Source organism: Stegodyphus dumicola, chromosome 9 (genome assembly GCF_044657685.1).
Source record: "Stegodyphus dumicola isolate Sdum_Otavi_A_Nest chromosome 9, ASM4465768v1".
Classification (NCBI taxonomy): domain Eukaryota; kingdom Metazoa; phylum Arthropoda; class Arachnida; order Araneae; family Eresidae; genus Stegodyphus; species Stegodyphus dumicola.
In genome coordinates, this window is record NC_140776.1 from 79,986,839 (window position 1) to 80,005,930 (window position 19,092).

The 19,092-nt window shown below is 32.0% G+C and overlaps 1 protein-coding gene across 1 annotated transcript in view; it reads right to left on the reverse strand.

Moving 5' to 3' along the window:
• Positions 1-744: 744 nt before the first annotated feature.
• The window catches only part of LOC118197333 (uncharacterized), a 145,233-nt gene continuing 126,885 nt past the window's right edge, over positions 745-19,092 (reverse strand). Inside the window, exons 11-13 of the mRNA XM_085823660.1 lie at positions 5,841-6,024; positions 3,490-3,557; positions 745-839 (exon numbers count right to left, since the gene is read on the reverse strand). Of these exons, the coding sequence (XP_085679786.1) occupies positions 825-839; positions 3,490-3,557; positions 5,841-6,024 (267 nt within the window). The 3' untranslated portion in view covers positions 745-824. The remainder of the gene's footprint in view (positions 840-3,489; positions 3,558-5,840; positions 6,025-19,092) is intronic.

The window sequence follows — 19,092 nt, forward strand, 5'->3', positions numbered from 1 at the left end:
ATGCAGATATTAAATCAGATTTGCTTTTAAATTTTCATGAGTAAAATTCTTGACCGTAAAAGTTGCGACCAGCTCTTATGGTCAAGAATTTTACTAATGAAATATACATTCCAAGTTGTGATGTCTAAATTCTAAAGAAAAATTACGCTTACCAAGTCGGTAAGAGCAAAAACCTAAAAACATTTTTTTTTTGGGGGGGGGGACTAATAAGCATAAAATTAATTTTATAGAGAAAGCCGATGAATAGTCTGAGAATTCAGAATATTGATAAAATTACATGGGAAAAAAAAAACTTGATATACTAAAAAGAAACCATGATGATACTAAAAAGAATACATTTTTTATTAATCACATAGATTGTTTTTTATAGCATTTATTATCCTGTTTACTTTTCAGATAAAACATTGTGCAATAAGTCATCAAAATGGAAAGTCATATAACTTTATTATATTAATGATAATTAGTATTAAAACTTACAGACACTAACAAGAAAATTTCAAGTGTTCCCTACAGGGGAGCAAAAAGACTTATTAAACATATGGTATGCTTACAAAAGCATGAATATTAACATGCAATAAATTGCAACAATTATCAAAATGCACACTGACACTAGGATATACAGGTGAAAAGTGTGTGTTTTATTACAAATGTGCAAATTTTTAAGTACAACATTTCTTTATAACAAATTGATAAGAATTAATATGCAAAAGAGTGAAAAATACTCAAATATCAACACACAAAACGTATAACAAAAGGATTTTATTTAGACATGTCAGAAATAATGCCAGTTACAACAAAATAAAAGAAGTTATGCACTTGAGCTATTACAGAAGGCTTCCCTAAAGGGGAGAAAAAAGACAAGAGTTTAATAATGCTACATAAAATTTAGTTTTACACAATTTTCTTAAAAATCATCTTAATTCATAGCAAAAGATATTCACAATACAACAATAACATAAAAAGAATCATACACTGTTTATATCTTAATACATAAAATATACACCGAAGAGCCATTACCTTATTACCATCTTCCATTTATAACCATGGGCTCGCCCAGGAAGAAAACCACTGCGCATGGGCAGCTGATGCTGGAGTATATAAAGCACCTATGCATTGTCTTTCCAAACACAATGCAATTAGCCACATAATGGGAAAAGCAGCTGATTAATCAGACTTCGATAAAGGTCAAATTGTTATGGCTCGGCAACTGGAGACATCAATATCAAAAACGGCATGTTTAGTGAGCTGTTCACGTGCAGTTATTGTGACACATATTGAAAGTGGTGTATGGATGGTGAAACGAAAAGTCGCCAGCCAGCAGCATGTCTTCGAAGGCGCATCGAGTCCAGAGAAGATTGCTACGCATTCTTCACCATGATGGAACAGCTACAAGAGTGGCAACCCAGACAGTATTTCTCAATGTTCTGTGCAGCGTATATTGCTGCATATGCACATACAGAGCAGGAGTCCAAAGCATGTCCCTGCACTGATGGCACATCATTGCCAGCTGCGTCTGCAAGAAACATCAGATAATGAATTAAAGTTGCGTGGTCCAATGAATCATGTTTTCTTTTCTATTACATCGACGGGCGAGTGCTAATATGCCGATTTCCAGATGAAACCCTGGCTCCCAGATGCACAGTTGGACGGAGGCAAGTCAGTGGCAGGGGTATTATGGTGTGGGCAAATGTTCTCATGGAGCACATAAAACACAGTTCCCACTGGGGTTTAGCTGAGCTAATGGAGTCAGTTCCATGTGTGCCTGCAGTTCAGATTTTTTAACCTGCTGCCCTATGGGGAAAAAACTAGTTTTGGAGATGGGTCGGTCAGCTGTGTTCGTCAGCTCAGATAAACCCCAGTGGGAACGTTGTTTAGGACCCATAATCTCCATAGAAAAATTCCTGACGTCTGTGTGCTACATGAACATCGCCGCAGACCAAGTTCATCCATTCATAACAACAGTACTTACGGCGGGGGATGGTGTTTACCAACAGGATAATACACCATGTCTTAAGAGTCGAATTGTCAGGGAGTGGTTCGAGGAACATTCCAGCGACTTTTAAGTCGTGTCTTAGCCTTAAAAATCACCTGACATTAATCCAATAGTCCATTTGTGGTCCCACCTGGAAAACCAAAGTCACGCTACCCCCTCGCAATGTGTGGGAATTGCAGGACCAGTTGGTGCCAGATACCTCAGACTCTTGTATCAGCACCTTGTACAGTCAATGCCACGCCAGGTGCCGGCAGTTTTGAGGGCTAAAGGTTATCCTACATGTTATTAACAGGAAGGCTATAATGTAAAGGCCCTTCGGTGTAGATGTGTATGAATTATATTTTACATCATGGAATGAGTTTTCTATGATTATATGCATATGCAGCCCTTGCTAGGTGATAGAATTCATTAAACATATACAACATCTCATAGTCATTTAATGGATTATTTACTATCGTCACTGACAAGAATTTCCATGGAGGTGAAATTACTTGCTTAATCTGAATTCATTATACATCAAAGTTTAATAATTTAATGAATTTTTTCAGGGGTGGGGCAATCTTCATTAAAGACTGAAACAGGAAAATTTAATCACTTTTGATTTGGAACAGAAAATAATGAATGATTTCTTTCATCTACAAACAGAGGTTCAGTAATGGGAGAAAACTACAAAGCTTTATAATAAATTAAAAAAGTTCTTATTTTATCATTGAATAAAAGGGGAATTACGAGAAACTCCAATGAGACCATCACTGCCTAAAACATGTATGAAATAAATATAATGAAATGTAACTTATTCTGCACACACCATTTACAGATTTGCAAAAAGTTACAGAACAGTTAAAAATAGATTGAAAAATCCATTTATAACAGAAACTGTTTATTATGCACTGTCTGATCTGGAACAGGAAAAGTTGCTGAACACTGAGTTTGGTCAAGAGTTCAAATTTGAGCGAATGGGCTGTCTGCATGGGCATTTTCGTTGTTTTTCCAGTTTGCCATAATTAAATAAACCAAACCTTATCTGGGCTCACTCCTTCAGCACACAACTTGAGCCTTATGTTACTGGTAATTTAGGAAAAAATTATCAATTAATAATGCCAATGTAAGGTTAGAAGTTCTGCACTCAATCCTACATGACTTGCGAAAAGAGTGAAGAATGAAGCAAGATACCAGTGACAAAAATCTTTTATAGTTTGGTATTCTATATTACTTTGCATATATATCATTAGGCTTTTGCATTTCTCAGTTCACCAGATTTCCTCATTTGTTTCATATTCTGACGGTATTTTAATGTAGATTTTCATATCTATATTTCCAGCAACATAAAATATCTCTTGTGCTTAAAACTGCTTTATTTATATTTAAATAAAAATTTATATGCACTAAAAGTATTTATTAGCATTTTATTTACTTTATGTTACTAAAATAAATTTTTCATACATGTTTATAATCAACGAAAAGTTTTAAGGAAAAAAAAAAAAAGTTTTACTCACCGATTTCCTATCTTGAGATGATCTTGAATACAAATCATGCTCCCACAAGCCAGGAGAAAATCTGCCCTCTAGAATATAAGCTACATGATGAGCTGAATATTTATAATACTTCTTAGTCAAATATTTATTAGGTATTTTATGTGTAAAAAATATCTTTGTTTAAAAGATTATGCCACTTTAGATTACTTAATATGCAATAAAGTTTGAAATTTTACATTCTTTGAGACATTTAATATCTTCTTCTTCCACATAAATCTTTCTGAATTAGTTTCTTTTAAAATGTAGTTGAGTGAGGTTCAAAACCAATTTCACCAAATAACAGAAATTTTTTCTTTTAAAGGGCAAAAATTAGACTTTAACAGAGCTACTTTCAGCTAATCTAGTACTGCATAAAATCACAACTACATAAATTTTCTAAATGCTCTTCAAGTTTAATTTATCAGCATGTGTATCCTAAAAAATGTATTAAAATGCCAGCCAGAAGATTTGAGATGAAAATGGAAGATTTGGGGATTTAATAAAAAACACCTTGCAACTGCTGAAATATTACAATCACTGTTATGTCAACAACAGATTACGTTAAGGATTAACACCGCATATGAATGCACTTTATTTAGAATATATGGTTATCTTGTAGTACAACATTTAATATATTTTCAAATACTTTGCAAAGTTCTTTTTATCAAACTAATTTGTCGAGTTATGATTCAATTCGACAAATTATACAGTAGATAAACTGTTAGATAAATTGTATAGGAATTTACTTGTAAATCAAATACAGTTTAAAAACATTCTGATTACTTTAATGGTTCTTGGAATTGTATAACATTCATGGAACATATAAATAAATAAATAAAAACACTGACAAAAATTAACTGATAAATTCAGTGCTTCTTAGAATTGTAGAATATATATGGTGTGAAGAATAATAACCCATTTACAGAGAAAACAAATTTACAAAATTTTGTGTAATATAAGGTAAAGTAATGTAACTCGCAAGAATTTCCTAACAAAAATAGCGACTGATTTTTTATAAGATAAAACAAGCACATAATTTCTTAGCAAGAACTTATAAACTCATTCACAGAAGTCAGTTAAAATACAGTCAAAAGTCATTAATCCGGACTCGTCGGGACTTCGGCGATTCCGGATTATAGATCATCAGTTTAAATCTGGTAAGATGGCATGCAGAAATTACAAAATTAAAAATATGAAAACGTAATTTATGAAATAAAGAACAATTATGATCTAAAGGGTATCAAAATTTACAAAAAAAAGCTTAATATTTATTTGTTTACTTTATTAAACATTTCCTTCAATGTAAGTTGCTTCGTTTCATGTGATAATACTTTCTCTTTAATTCTATTAAACAGACATAATTTCTTGTTTAGTTACAAAGTTCTGCTGTTCAAGTCCTATAATTGCTGTGTTGAGAATGCCGACTAATTTGTCAATCGAAATGTTTTCGTTTTCAATAACCTCTGGATCACTTTCTTCACTATCGGATGCGAATTATAATGACGAGGAACTTGATTTAAATCATATCAAAGATGGAGTATATCGAGATGAAATACTACACTTAGTACGGAATTATAAACCAAATAAAATAAAAACATCTGCTCTGAAGATAAGGATAGTGCTGACAGATCAACTTAACTGAATTAGATAACTGCAACGTTAACTGAATTAGATAACTTTAGCTTAGCGTATAACTCCGTTACACATTAAACGCGCATGCGCACAAACATATTCGCAGCTGTAAGGGTCTTATGCGCTCTCGTAAACGCCTGTGCGCATGCGTGAACGCGACGCATGCGCAGAAAGTTTATAGCTTTGAGGTCCGGATTATAGATCATTCCGGATTATGGGTGTCCGAATTAACGACTTTTGACTGTAGTTCATTAGCAAAGACTGAACCTAGAAACCTTTCGACTGTTAGAATTGTAGCAAGAATGAACTGGAACAACATAGGGCATTCACACCGGCATGACTCCTCGAATACTTTCACAGTAGGTCAAAAATTAGCTAGTGGTTTCTTGTAGTGCAGTGATTTTATTTTTATTATTAAAATTAATAGAAAAACATGAAAACTTCTCTGACATTTACCCATGCAAGCTCTGGTACTGATAAATGTTATCTAGAAAACATCCACTGAAAGATGGATGTTTGAATTCAGACGATGACACAGTTGATTTACCATTTTTCCTGACTCTGAAAAACCTAAAAGGTCTCCATAATTTTACTCTCCACAATACTGGTAAAATTTTCATTTACAATATATGAATTACAGAAGTATTTTGTTAAAATCTAAATAATTTAAACTAACTTAAATCTAAATAATTAGAACTTACTTCGAGGAGTTCCTCTTCCTCTTGGGCTGGTGCTGGAAGCTCTATAACCTCGGAATGAACCCCGGAAACGCATGCTACCTCTCGAAAGCCCACGAAAGCCTCTACTGCGAAAACCTCTTAAGCTTCGAAAAGGTCTTGAACTTCCTCTTCCTCGATATGGATCAGAACCTTCTCGATTATCATGCTAAAAAGGAATTATTTACTTTTAAAGCACTTCATTTAGATATTGTTACAGATTTGGTATTTAAATAATTAATGTTAATAAATAGAATTATAAATAAAATTGTTTTATTCCTCGTGCAGTGCAGTGCTTGACAAATATTAAAAAAAAGCTAAGCCAGAAAATTAAAAATACAAGAGCACGTGCATTTAACATTTAATAAATATCTCTTTTCGATTTTGAGAAAGTTCCAGAAAATTCTAGCGCGCGATTTAAAAATCTTATGAAAAGGAGGGAAAACCTCTCAATTCGATGATTTTAGTTATTTTTCTGTTGTTTTAAGAGTTTTTTTAGAAAACTGCTCTTGTTGACTGTAGCGAATTCGTGTATTAGCTTTCTTTAGCTGTTTTGAATTAAGTTCTCTTGAAAGTTTGAGTAGTTAGAAGACAACTACTGTGATACTGCACGATTATTTGAGGACATTTAAGCATATTTGTTGTGATAATAATAAATTTTCTCCATTTTTCATCGGACTTTGAATTATTATTATGCGCTTTCCAAATTCAAACCATGGAAAGATACAAGTGAAATTCTTGAGCTGATATTAGCATTGCATTTTCAGAATGCTGTGTCACAGTATTTTGAAACGGTATTTCTGAAATAATTAAAATCATTCATTTTGTAACGAACTCGTACGCATGCAACAAGTTTTGGTCTAAGGAGTACGGTTTGAATGCCAATAACAAGCGCGATGGAAGAACAATTAAGGCAGTTGACATCAGCCTTTGCCCCGCTTAAAGAAGAAATAAAATCTAGTCAGGAAAAGATAGAAGAAGCCGTTAAAAAGGAGATGAGAGGCATTCAAGGAAAGATTGGAACAGGTCAGGAGGAAATGAAAAGAGAAATAGCTTGCGTAATAGAAAATAAATTTGAGGCTATGGACGACAGAATAGGAGCTGTCGAAAATAAAGTCGGACAAATTGAAGAAAAGGTTTCTTCTGTCAAAGATCAAATAGAAGAGAAAGTATCGGCTGTGGAGCAACGAGTTGAAGGAAGAGTATCGGCCGTCCAACAACAAATCGAACAATAAATTGAGGAAAGGGTTTCTGCTGCTATTGTCAAAGAAGTTGACACTTTAAAGAAGAGCATAGCAACAGATGGAAGCAATTCTGAAAGTTTTAAAATTTACCGATGCCTATTTGTCCCTTTCTGAAGCTATCCACATATGATAGCAAGACCTCCTGGCAAGTGTATAAAACACAATTTTCTATAGTGGTGGAAGCAAATGGATGGGATTCCCAAGCTACGGCCTGTCATCTCACTACTACTTTGAGAACAGACTCAGTTCTGCACTCTTCCTGAAAACAAAAGGCTAGATTTCAAAGCTTTGTCTGGCACGTTGAAGCTGCGCTTTGGCAAGAAATGTGTAAAAGATTACAGCAGGCTTCAATTACAATCCCGTCAACAGAAGCCCACAGAAACACTTCAGGAGCTCACCATGGATGTTGAAAGGCTGTCCCATCTTTCCTTTTCGGAATGCCTGACAGAAACAAGGGAAATCTTGTCACTGTAATACTTCATCGATGGCATTCAGGATCCTGAAATGCAGAGAGCTCTGACAATGGCAGACACCAAGGACATAAAAAGCGCTCTAGTGTACGCCATGAAATTCGAGGCAGCCCAGCATGATTGTATGTATAACTCGGTTAGATGAACTCTTGTCAGAGTTCAGGTGGGGACTTTGTTAAGGAATATTCTTTGATATCGCCAAGAGATAGCATTAGAAGTCCATCTATTGGCTTACTTAACACTTCCCCTTATGAACACGTGACTTGAAAAAATATTCTCTGTGAAGGTAGAATTCAATTTAGGCATTTTAGCCTACATCGTATATATGTAAATATTAAGTTCAATTAAAATTATGCAAAACCTTCCAGGCCATGCATCTAATTTTTTGATTATGAAAGATTCAAAATTGATCTAGAATTTTACAAGTAGGCTCAGAGTGTTGTAATTCTGTATATAGGACTGCTATAACGTGTAGTTGTGCCCTACCTTTTTGGTTGCGATTGGCTGCATTAATAGTACATAAATATATATATACCCACTCTGTTACTTGGATCCATGCACTCAGTTTTCTTTTACTTTTATTTGTTGGTAAATTGTCCTTTTTTGCCTTAAAAATGACTGACTTATGTTGTTCTTATCTACTGGTTAAGATTGTTATGCCTTTAGTTAATCTCCATGCAATAGTTGTAAAAGGATCAGCAATTTAAAAGTTGTTTAAGTGTGGCTAAGCCTAATTTTTTAACATAGCAGACACATTTGTTTACATTTAAAACTTAGAATAGTGAATTAAGTCAGTTTCTGCACTTCAATGTCTTTATGCAAGTGAACTTTTACTTTCGAGCACTGAAAAATCTGCCTTCTTGGCTGCTTTAGAACAATGAATTAAGTCAGCTTCTGCACCTTCAGTGTCTTTTTGCCAAATGGGACCGAACGTAAACTTTCAATTTTGTGCACCGAAAAGTCTGCCTTCTTACCTGCTAACGTGAATAGCTTATTTTTGTGAAGAAACTCTAATTCAAATTTTAAAAATTGTTTTAACTTTATTTCATGTTTTATATTTTTCAATTTTTAATAAACATATTTTGAGGTTTCATGTATTTTTGCCTTGTTGTGAAGTGAGAACTGAATTAATTGAATGAGAAATTATATCTCTAATGAAATTCAAGGAATAAAATTAAATTAAATGCAGAAAAAAATGCATGATTTAAAATCCATACGAGGAAGTCATGTGGTGTACACATCAAAATTTTTTAAAGAAGTCAACAGACTTTTGATGATAAATATTTTTAATATATGCATATAACATATAAATTAAATGGGATTTTTTATTAGAACTGAATTAAAAAAAAAGTAGTACAATCAAAAGTCGTTAATCCGGACTCGTCAGGACTTCGGCGATTCCGGATTACAGATCATCAGTTTAAATCTGGTAGCATGACATGCAGAAATTACAAAATTAAAAATATGAAACTGTAATTTATGAAATAAAGAACAATTATGATCTAAAGGGTATCAACATTTACAAAAAGAAAAAGCTTAATATTTATTTGTTTACTTTATTAAACATTTCTTTCAATGTAACTTAAGTTGCTTCGTTTCATGTGATAATACGTTCTCTTTAATTCTATTAAACAGACATAATTTCTTGTTTAGTTAAAAAGTTCCACTGTTCAAGGCCTATAATTGCTGTGTCGAGAATACCGACTAATTTGTCAATCGAAATTTTTTTGTTTTCAATAACCTCTGGCACTTTCTTCACTATCGGAAGCGAATTATAATGATGAGGAACTTGTTTTAAATCATATCAAAGATGGAGTACATCGAGATGAAATACTACATTTAGTAAGGCATTATAAACCAAATAAAATGAAAACATCTGCCCTGAAGATAAGGATAGTGCTGACAGATCAACTTCCAATTCATTGCCCACCGCGGCGTTCTCCCCGCCGAGTAGCGTGAAATTGATAAACAGATTTCGGATTTTGAAACATACCTTCGCTTTAGATACTTTACATATGAGCAAATATATATCGGAAATTCTATTTGATATAATCGAAAGTTCAAGCTTACTTTTATAAAATTGCTCTAACAGTCTGCAAAAAATAATAAGCCGGATGCAATTCGAAGATTAAGGAACAACGCAATCTGCAACATTAACTGAATTATTTTAGCTTAGTTTATACCGTCCGTTATACATTAAATCCGCATACGTAAACGTTTTATGCGCACGCACACACGGATATTTGCAGCCGTAAAGGTCTTACGCGCACACGTTAACGCCTATGCGCATGCGCAGAAAGTTTGTAGCTTTCAGGTCCGGATTATAGATCATTCTGGATTATGGGTGTCCGAATTAACGACTTTTGACTGTACAGTACAAAGTCCGAAATCTGGACTCGTCAGGACTTTGGCGATTTCGGATGATAGATCATCAATTTAAATCTGGTAAAGGCCCATCCACACGAGTACGCTTGAAACGTAGCTGACAAACGTGCTTTTATGTTACCAGTGTAAAAGCATCCAAACGAGTATGTTTGCGAAGAGTGCATTTAAGCAATAGAATTATTTTGCACAAAAATCACGTGATGCTGTAATATAGCACCAACAGAGCTGTATCTTATTACTTCGCTCTGCTTTTGTATGTTTGCAGCAAGTTGTCCGAATCAGATTTTTTCTTTTATAGATGAAACTTTACTATTAAAGTGCAATTATTAAGCAGAGGCAAAATGGCAAGAATGAGTCCGAAAGATTTATTTAGAATAACCTGTTTAAAGAGGTTTTTTTTTTTTCTTTTTCTTTTTTAAACTGCCTCATTTGCGAAATGAATATCTGGTATTATTAAATTATTAAATTCCTACTATTAGCTCACACTCTCCCTATATCTTGTTCAAATTTTCAGTACATAAAATGCTTTTTATTCATCCACTCAAGTTCAAATACAATTTTTTAAACTTGTAGTGAATGACACTTGATGTTAATACAGCTTTTTCACATATTAAAAAATTTTTAATTTTTCTTTGTGGACCTAAGTAGGAATTGACTTTCTTTTTTTCTTTTTCTTTTCTTTTCTTTCTTTCTTTCTTTTTTTTTTTGTATATTACTTGTTTTTTAATTACTTCAGGATGAGTATCGACCAGTTTGACAGACTTGCAGATTCTATATTGTATGAAAATTAGGATTTATAAAATTGGTTTGGAATACAGTATATAAAGAGAATTAAATTACTTAATTCTCTTTATATATACCATCCACCATATAATAAAAATAACTTCATATTTTTTTAACTCCCCCTCCCTTGGTCCTTTGTTTTTCTTTTTATTTATTTTTGAATTTAGAATGAGGTTCGAACTTTGGACAGTTTATGAGAAATTATGTGCATGATAAAATATGCAATAAAGTAAAAATAAAGAGAGAATTTATACATGATATATGATAATGAGATGCAGATATATTATTACATAAGGGTTTCTATTTGCAATGCACATTTTTAAACTAAATTAAAAACAATAATAATAATGAATAAAATAAGAAATAAAAACATAATAGGAAAAATAAGAATATAATGATTCATGATTAAATTTAAGAAACAGGTTTCAAAATGAGAAAAGCTAACTGAATTATATACTGTCTACGGGTAAGGTTCGAACTCGCCACCTTTCCATTTGCAAAGCAGCGCGCTGACCACTCAGCTATCTGTGATAGCAGTGTTTGTGAAAAATAATGTAACAAGTAAAAGTCACTGCAAAGGTAATTTAATTAAACTTCAATAAATGATTGCTGTATGACACAAGTTGTAACTTTTCTCCAAAATTTCGTAATTATATATTTTATTGAATACTCTTTCACAGTCAACTGCTTTATTTTAGAAGTTGTTATATTGCCGAAGTTAGTTTTTGGTGTATTTAATATTGAGATATTTATAGAGCTTTTTATTACACATGATATAGCCAATATTTATAATAATAAAGGATAATTTTGTAAGGCAGAAACTTTGATTTCGTAGAAATTGTAATTTATTTAGGTTCCTATTACTTATGGTGTTATAAACAGGTGAAGCATATGGATATACTGGTCGGATTATTGCTTAATAAATACACAGTTTTCCCCTTTAATGAGAATTTTAAATTTATGCCAATATATACAGTTTGAGAAATCTGAAGATGGCGCGAACAATGCTGATTATTTTATTGATGTATACAGTGATGATATTTCTAAGCAAAAACTAATCTCTGTGTGGTTCTGACGCCATATTGAAACGGGTAAGCAAGAAGGTTTTCTGATTATGACACGTGATAAGAACTCGGTCGGGTATTGGCTATTCGCGCGTGAAGAATGTAAACAGGAGCAAACTCAGTTTTACGTCTTCTGCATCACACGAATTTACGCCGGCATAAAAAAAGTTGCGCCAGCTACGTCGCGAGCGTTCTCGTGTGGACGCGCCTTAAGATGGCATGCAGAAATTATGCAATTAAAATATGAAATCATAATTTATGAAATAAAGAACAGTAATGATCTAAAGGGTATCAAAATTTACAAAAAAAAAAAAGGGGGGGGGCTTAATATTTATTTTTTTGCTTTATTAAACATTTCTTTTAATGTAAGTTGTTTAAGCTACTTCCACAAAAAATTCAAAAAGTTCCTTTTTCTTATGTCATATACAAGTGACTTTCCAATGCCACACTCCTCGCATAATTTTGAGATGGATATGCCTTTATAATTTTTTTGCAGTAATTCCACTTTTTGTTTAATGGACATTGAAACATGGTTTCGTTTTGTAGATCCTTTGGCAGCTCCAGAACTGGAAACTCTTTTCGATATAATTGAAAGTTCAAGCTTAATTTATATAAAATTGCTGAAATAATAACAGTCTGCAAAAAAATAATAAGCTGGAACAAATTAGAAGATTAAGGAACAGCAGCGCAGTCTGCTACATTAACTGAAATGCCTTAGAATCAGTTAAGATAATTTTAGTCTAGCTTAATAGCATCCGTTATACATTATTGGCTGTGTATCACAAGATTGGCGATGAAAGCCAAGTTGTTCAACTAAATTTTGTCTTGCTCCTACTGCATACTGAATTAAGCCTGAATTGAATTATTTATTTACAATACCTATGCTTATTTCTTGCACATGCTTAAAACTACTCTGAGTCCTGAATAAATAAACTCTCACATATACTTAAGGCTTTATCTAGGGCCGGTGCTGGATAGCGGTAGTCTCTGGTGTAGTCTCTAAATTCTGCTACAAAGTGCTTTCCTAAGTTTTAAATTTTTGCCGTGCCTAAACTTTGGATCCCAATGCATCCTCCCCCCAAAAAAATTATAAAAAACTTCTCATTCCTTAAATTTTGCTGCTCAGAGCTTTCCCAAGTTCAAAAAATTGTGTCTTTCCCATATTCTGCCACCGCTTCTGGGTTTATGGTGAATATAACATATCAGTTATTCTTAATTAAAATAGCACTAAATGTAATCTTTTGGCCTGTGAGTTTCATTAACAAAATCTATTTTTAGCATACGAAAAGAAATTTTTGTTGAATTTTTCCTTGTCAGCATTTCTTAGAGCATTTAAGAAATCTATAATCATCGCCAAACCTAATGTTAGCAGAAAAGGTTGCCTTACTCTTGTTCTTCAATTACTAATAAAAAAAAAAAAAAAAAAAAGTTTAGACATCACTGCATGAGTTATTTCTAAAGCTGTCATGTATTGATGTGGTAATATATAATAAATAATGACTCGCCAGGTCGGCGTCAGGGATATAAAATAGGTGCATGTTTCAATTTGAGATGTGATGCCAAGCAGACACTCAGCTGCGGAGCTAAATTATTAATTTCGCAAATTTATGCTTACACGATTGTTTTTCCATAACAAGGTATTTTATTCGGTGCTTAAGTGGAATTTTTCAGTGGAAATCTCCACACATTTTATTATGGAAGGAAAAATCAAATGCGCATGCATAAAGCATACAAAAAAAAAAAAAAGTTTGTGGCTTTGAGGTCTGGATTTTAGATCATTCTGGATAATGGACGTCTGGATTTCAGACTTTGTACTGTATAGAAAAATTATAACAAAACAAGATTTTTTGTTTTAACTTCTCCAATTTGCGAGTCAACTGAAGAGACATCTTTAATCTTTTTTTTTAAATTCCAGAAATTTTAATCTGCATTTTCCTTTTGTCCAATCTTTCTTTCTTTTTAATCCTTATTTTCACACAGCTTTTGGCTTTGAGTGCTTGATGATATATACCATGAGCAAATTTGGCATATTGAAATACAGTCAAAAGTCGTTAATTCGGACACCCATAATCCGGACTTCAAAGCTACAAACTTTCTGCGCATGCGTTGCGTTGACGCGTGCCATGTGATAAAATCAGAACTAATTTTACAACACTCAGTTCTTCAAAATCCGAGTTATTAATCTAGTCCTTATAAAATCGATCAAGTTGCACTGCAGCACATTTAACAAGAGTGCCTTTCTAAATATCTTTATTCCTGAATAACAATTCTTTAAACTGCACTTTTGATTTATCTGCAACTGTGTAATTTTTTCCCGTTACTTTCATACAGTATATGCAGTAACCACTCCATCCCCTTTTCACATAAAAATTCATTACATGTTATGAGATTAGGATCTAATAAAGAAATGTTGGACCAAACTATTTAAATTGGCTTCTTTCAATTATTTTTGATGCAAACTTAACCAAAAGATTCTGCACCGAGTTCTGAATTCTGCTTTCTTTAAATCAGACATTCCTCTTTTAGTTAAAACTCACACCAGCAATAATGCTCACATCTATATCTGCAACATAACAGTAAATGGTTTGATCCAGTGGAATAGAATGGATGTAGAGCTCCCTCAACAGAAATAAAATAATAATAAAAAAGAAACTTTTGTCAAGAGATGCCTTTTTACAGCTTTTCTGACTCTTTCAACTGACACAGTCTTCAGAAGTTTGGAGAAATCTACATATTTTTTCACACGAGAAAAAATATCAGTTGCTCTATCAACAACAGGTATGTTTTCACACCATCTTACTCACAAAATTTTAGCAGAAAGTGTACAATTAGTGATGGCAATATAATCTGCTTGCTGAGCAGACTGACTTATTTGACAATTACATTTTCTCGCATTAGTAATTAGTTATATGTGTTTTTCTTTATTTTCTAATACGAAATGAAATTAAATTGGACCTACACTACATTTGCATTTTATTAGTGGATTTTCTTCAATTTTTGTAAGTTCGTATTTATTTACTTATTATTTGAAAAAACAAAATTCCACATTTTCATGAAATTGCTATTTTCCAAATATGAAACACTAGGTGCCCACAAGGCATGGCAGAAATTTAATAGTAGTTAAGGCAAAACCGATTGGACAACACTGTATTAGACGATTAAACTTTTAGTTTGAACAGCATTAGTTAAAGAACTTCAACTCAATCCTTCCATCATGCAAATGCATACACCACCTGCACCAAGTAAGAATCATACCACAGCTACCAACTTTGAAATGACACATCCCATAAAAAATTTATTACAGGCATTTCACCATTTTCAGAACAGAAAGAGGAAGCAACCAAATCAAAAAGAAAACCAATATTAATCATTAAGTCAGAAGTCTGTTTTACATATGTATAATACACAGATACATACACCTCATACAAATGACAAATTTAACAAGTCCTATTCAGTTGGCTATTTAATTGACTATGTGCAACTATTTCCCACTGCAATGAGAAAATACCTGCATTAAAATGCGAATGCTATCAGCATTTTTGTAAGATTTTCAATTCAAAGATGCAAGAATTAAGCTATTCAAAAAATGCAAATACCAAAGTTGATGCTTATATTACTTTTGGTTGCTGTTCATTTTCAGATAACTAACAATTCATGATATCCAATATATTAACCCTTCTAACTATAAATAAATGTTTTCCTATGTGTACATTTGTTTTCACATCAGAGGAAATAAAAGATGGTCAAAGAAATAAGAACTGGGAGAATACAGTCACATAATTTTTATCTTCTTTTAAATGCAGAAGGAAAACAACTGAAGTTACAAAATGAATGCATAAATTCAAAAATTCTCTAAGGGATAATAGCCATAAGCAGGCGAGGTTTATTAACATTTAATATTTCACATACATAGTTATTGTCATCTATCTGTTGCAGTGCTTTGCTGACTTCTTATCATTTAAATGTTGCAAACAGTTCCTAAAAGAACATCCATTTTATATGTAATAAACTACTGAATGAGTTTTGAAAAATGAACATAAAAAATCTGATGAAATTCACTATATTTGTTTACCATTAAATCTACTTCACTGATAGCGCATAAACCACAACAGAATAAATGCACTCTTTAACCTTTCAGCACGAACGCGTCATATTTTTTACAACATCCGTTATTTTACCATTTTTGGCACGAAAAACGACAGAAATGAGCGAGTATTGATAAAAAATTTGTTATGAAATAAAATATTAATCTTATTATTGCAAAATACAAATGACATCACATTCAAATATAAGTAAATTATTTTTAAGTTCTTATGTTAGTGAGATGGAAATGCAATGATGTTATAGAAAATTTTAAATTTATTATTTAATAATTATATTTTAAAATTGAAGCTAATTTTAATATTCATCAAAGGCACGTATAGACAATAAAAAAGGAAAGCACCTTGGTAGGAAAAAAGTAAGTTTAGCATTACTTACTTCTGCAAGGTAATTTACTTCTTACTGGTTACAAAAACGTACTTTAAACTAACTTTAATGTTTTTAATTATTTTTGAAAAATAGAAATAAAAGAAAATAAGGAATGGAAATCACTACTGATCTCCCATTCAAACGTTTCCTTGTCTTCCTTTTCTTCATCAGACAATTCTTGAAGAATCCAATCAAAATCAGCTGATTGCACATATTTTTTTGTCATGAAAACCGATATAAAATTTACAGAGCCAAATGTATTCAAATTAAAATAATACACAGCAATTAATAAGACAAAATTACAAAATATTTGAGAAAAAAAATATTTTCCGAATTTTAAAACACAACCATGCGCGTGTTGTAACTTTTATGAAAAAACTGCCATGTAGAACAAAAGACCAGTTAAAACAAGAAGTCAAATGACTTCCTGTTGGCAGATTCGATGATGTGGGGAAGAATAGAAAGGAGGAATAGAAATTACCTTCAGACGTCTCAGCTTCGATATGTGAAAAATATGCATTTAAAACTAAATTTGTCATAAACTTTGAGCATACACGCGTGCTAGAAGGTTAAAATTCACTATATTTGTTTACCATAGTGACACTCTGGCCCTAGGTTCACTGAGCAGCACTACATTTTAATCATTTTTTTTAACTCAGAATACACAAAATTCACATTATCTTAAGAATTATCTAATCGTTGCCACATATTCTATTCAAATACTATAATAAATCTAAAACGATGTATAAAAGAAATTAAGCAAAGAACAACAACAGGAAAAAAAAAAAAAAAAAAAAAAAAGAAACAAGTTTTCACAGATGATTCAGGATTTCTTATTCAATTTATTCAGTTCTCACTTCGCGACAAGGCAAAAATACATCAAAACTCGAAACGTCTGTATTGAAAATTATGAAGTAAATCTTAAACACTTATTTCCTTGAATAAATTCCAGAATGGATTAAGCATGATTTAATTCACAATAATAAAAGAAGGCGTTATCTTTGTTATTGGGAAGCTTACTTTATCTAGATTGGCAACAAATCTACTATTCTTTTGTTTCAAATGTAAACAAGCAATGGCCAACATGGCAAAAATTATTAGGTTTAGCTGCACTTAAACACCTTTTAAATTATTGATAGTTCTAAAAATATTGCATACAGATTTACTAAAGGCATAAAAACCTTAACTAGAAGGTAAGAACAGCATAACTCAATCATTTTTAAAGGAAAAAATGCACAATTTACAAACATATAAGAAAAAAGAAACTGAGCCGAGTAACAGAGTGGAGATATATATATATATATATATTTATATACTTTTAGTGTGGCAGATTGCAACCAAAATACAAGGTGCATATCTATATGTTATAGCAGTCCTATATACAAAATTTCAATGTTCCGAGGCTACACATTTTTGAGTTATGCAAGATACCTAGGTACGCACAGACACCATGAAAAATTTTCTTCAGAATTCATTTAAAATTAGTTTTAGAATTTTTTTTGGGGGGGAAAGAGTCCTTTATTCTGTCCTTATGTACAAATGTCAAGCAAAAACATCGTTAAATTGCATATTTGCGTTGAAATATGATGCCTGAAACATTTTGCGATTACAATACTTCCTTTTTACTTCGTACAAGGAGGTAAAAAGATGGAGCAAAGCTTTTGTAGAACATATGAAGTATGATCATTACAAACACTTCTTTTGAAAGATTATTTTAAATGCATCTCTTTATACATGTATGCACATTGTGGGGGAGAGATGGGGGACAGATCTGTATCTCCCACTCTACTGGGCCGATTGATAAAATTCAAATTGCGTTTTTCATGTCTCAAAAGTGCAACGTATGATACATATTAGATTTATATATAGCATTATTCTAACATAGGTATTATTGACACAAAATCGGACTTTTTCTGAAATAACAAACCAATTTTCCCCATATTTCAATTCTATGACTCAAATTATGCCTACATATTAAATTTTGTAATTTTTGGAAGAAATTTATGGAGAAATTAAAAAAAAAATTATCTTGATGGATTTTTTTCCAGTTTGTACCAAGAATAATTCACCTGGCAGAATTCTTAATTTATAGTAACCTACTTTCCTTATTTTTCATTGATGCACGAGAGAAAAAAAATGTCCATCATTCATTCTTTCAAATGATTTTAACAAAGGGCATAAACCACATTTTCTTTATTATCGGTTATATTAAATACACCAAATTTCGAAACGTGCTAAAATGTAAATTCACGTATATCTTAGGAAATTTTGAATAAAAAACTAATTTTTTTGCAGATATGCTTAGAAACACATCTACTTTAAGGTGATGTTAATTTTATAGGCTATAATAAAATTTTTTTTCGAAAAATACATAAAAAATACTTATTTTTTTAAAAATAAGTCATAAAAATGTGCAAATTATATTTGAATTAAGCCTAAATTTTGAATTCTGGAAGAGGGAATCAAGTAAGTTTAATAATAATAATAATAATAATAATAAAAGAGATTTTAATAAATATATATCAAATTCAATTAACATTGAGGAGCTACAATTTTTAAAGTTAATTTTTAAAAAAGTACTCGTGTGATTTTTACAAAATAGGCAGTTTCGCAAAATTTGAGTTGTGAATCAAAATATGGAAAAAAATTGACATGCCATTTCAGAAAAAGTCTGATTTTGGGTCAAAATACCTATATAAAAATCTAATACATATCCTAAGTCCCGCTTTCGAGACATGAAAAATGCAAGCTGAAAATTTTGTCAATGGGCCCAGTAGAACGAGATAAAGAACTGTCCCCCCTTTTTTTTCTGCAGTGTACA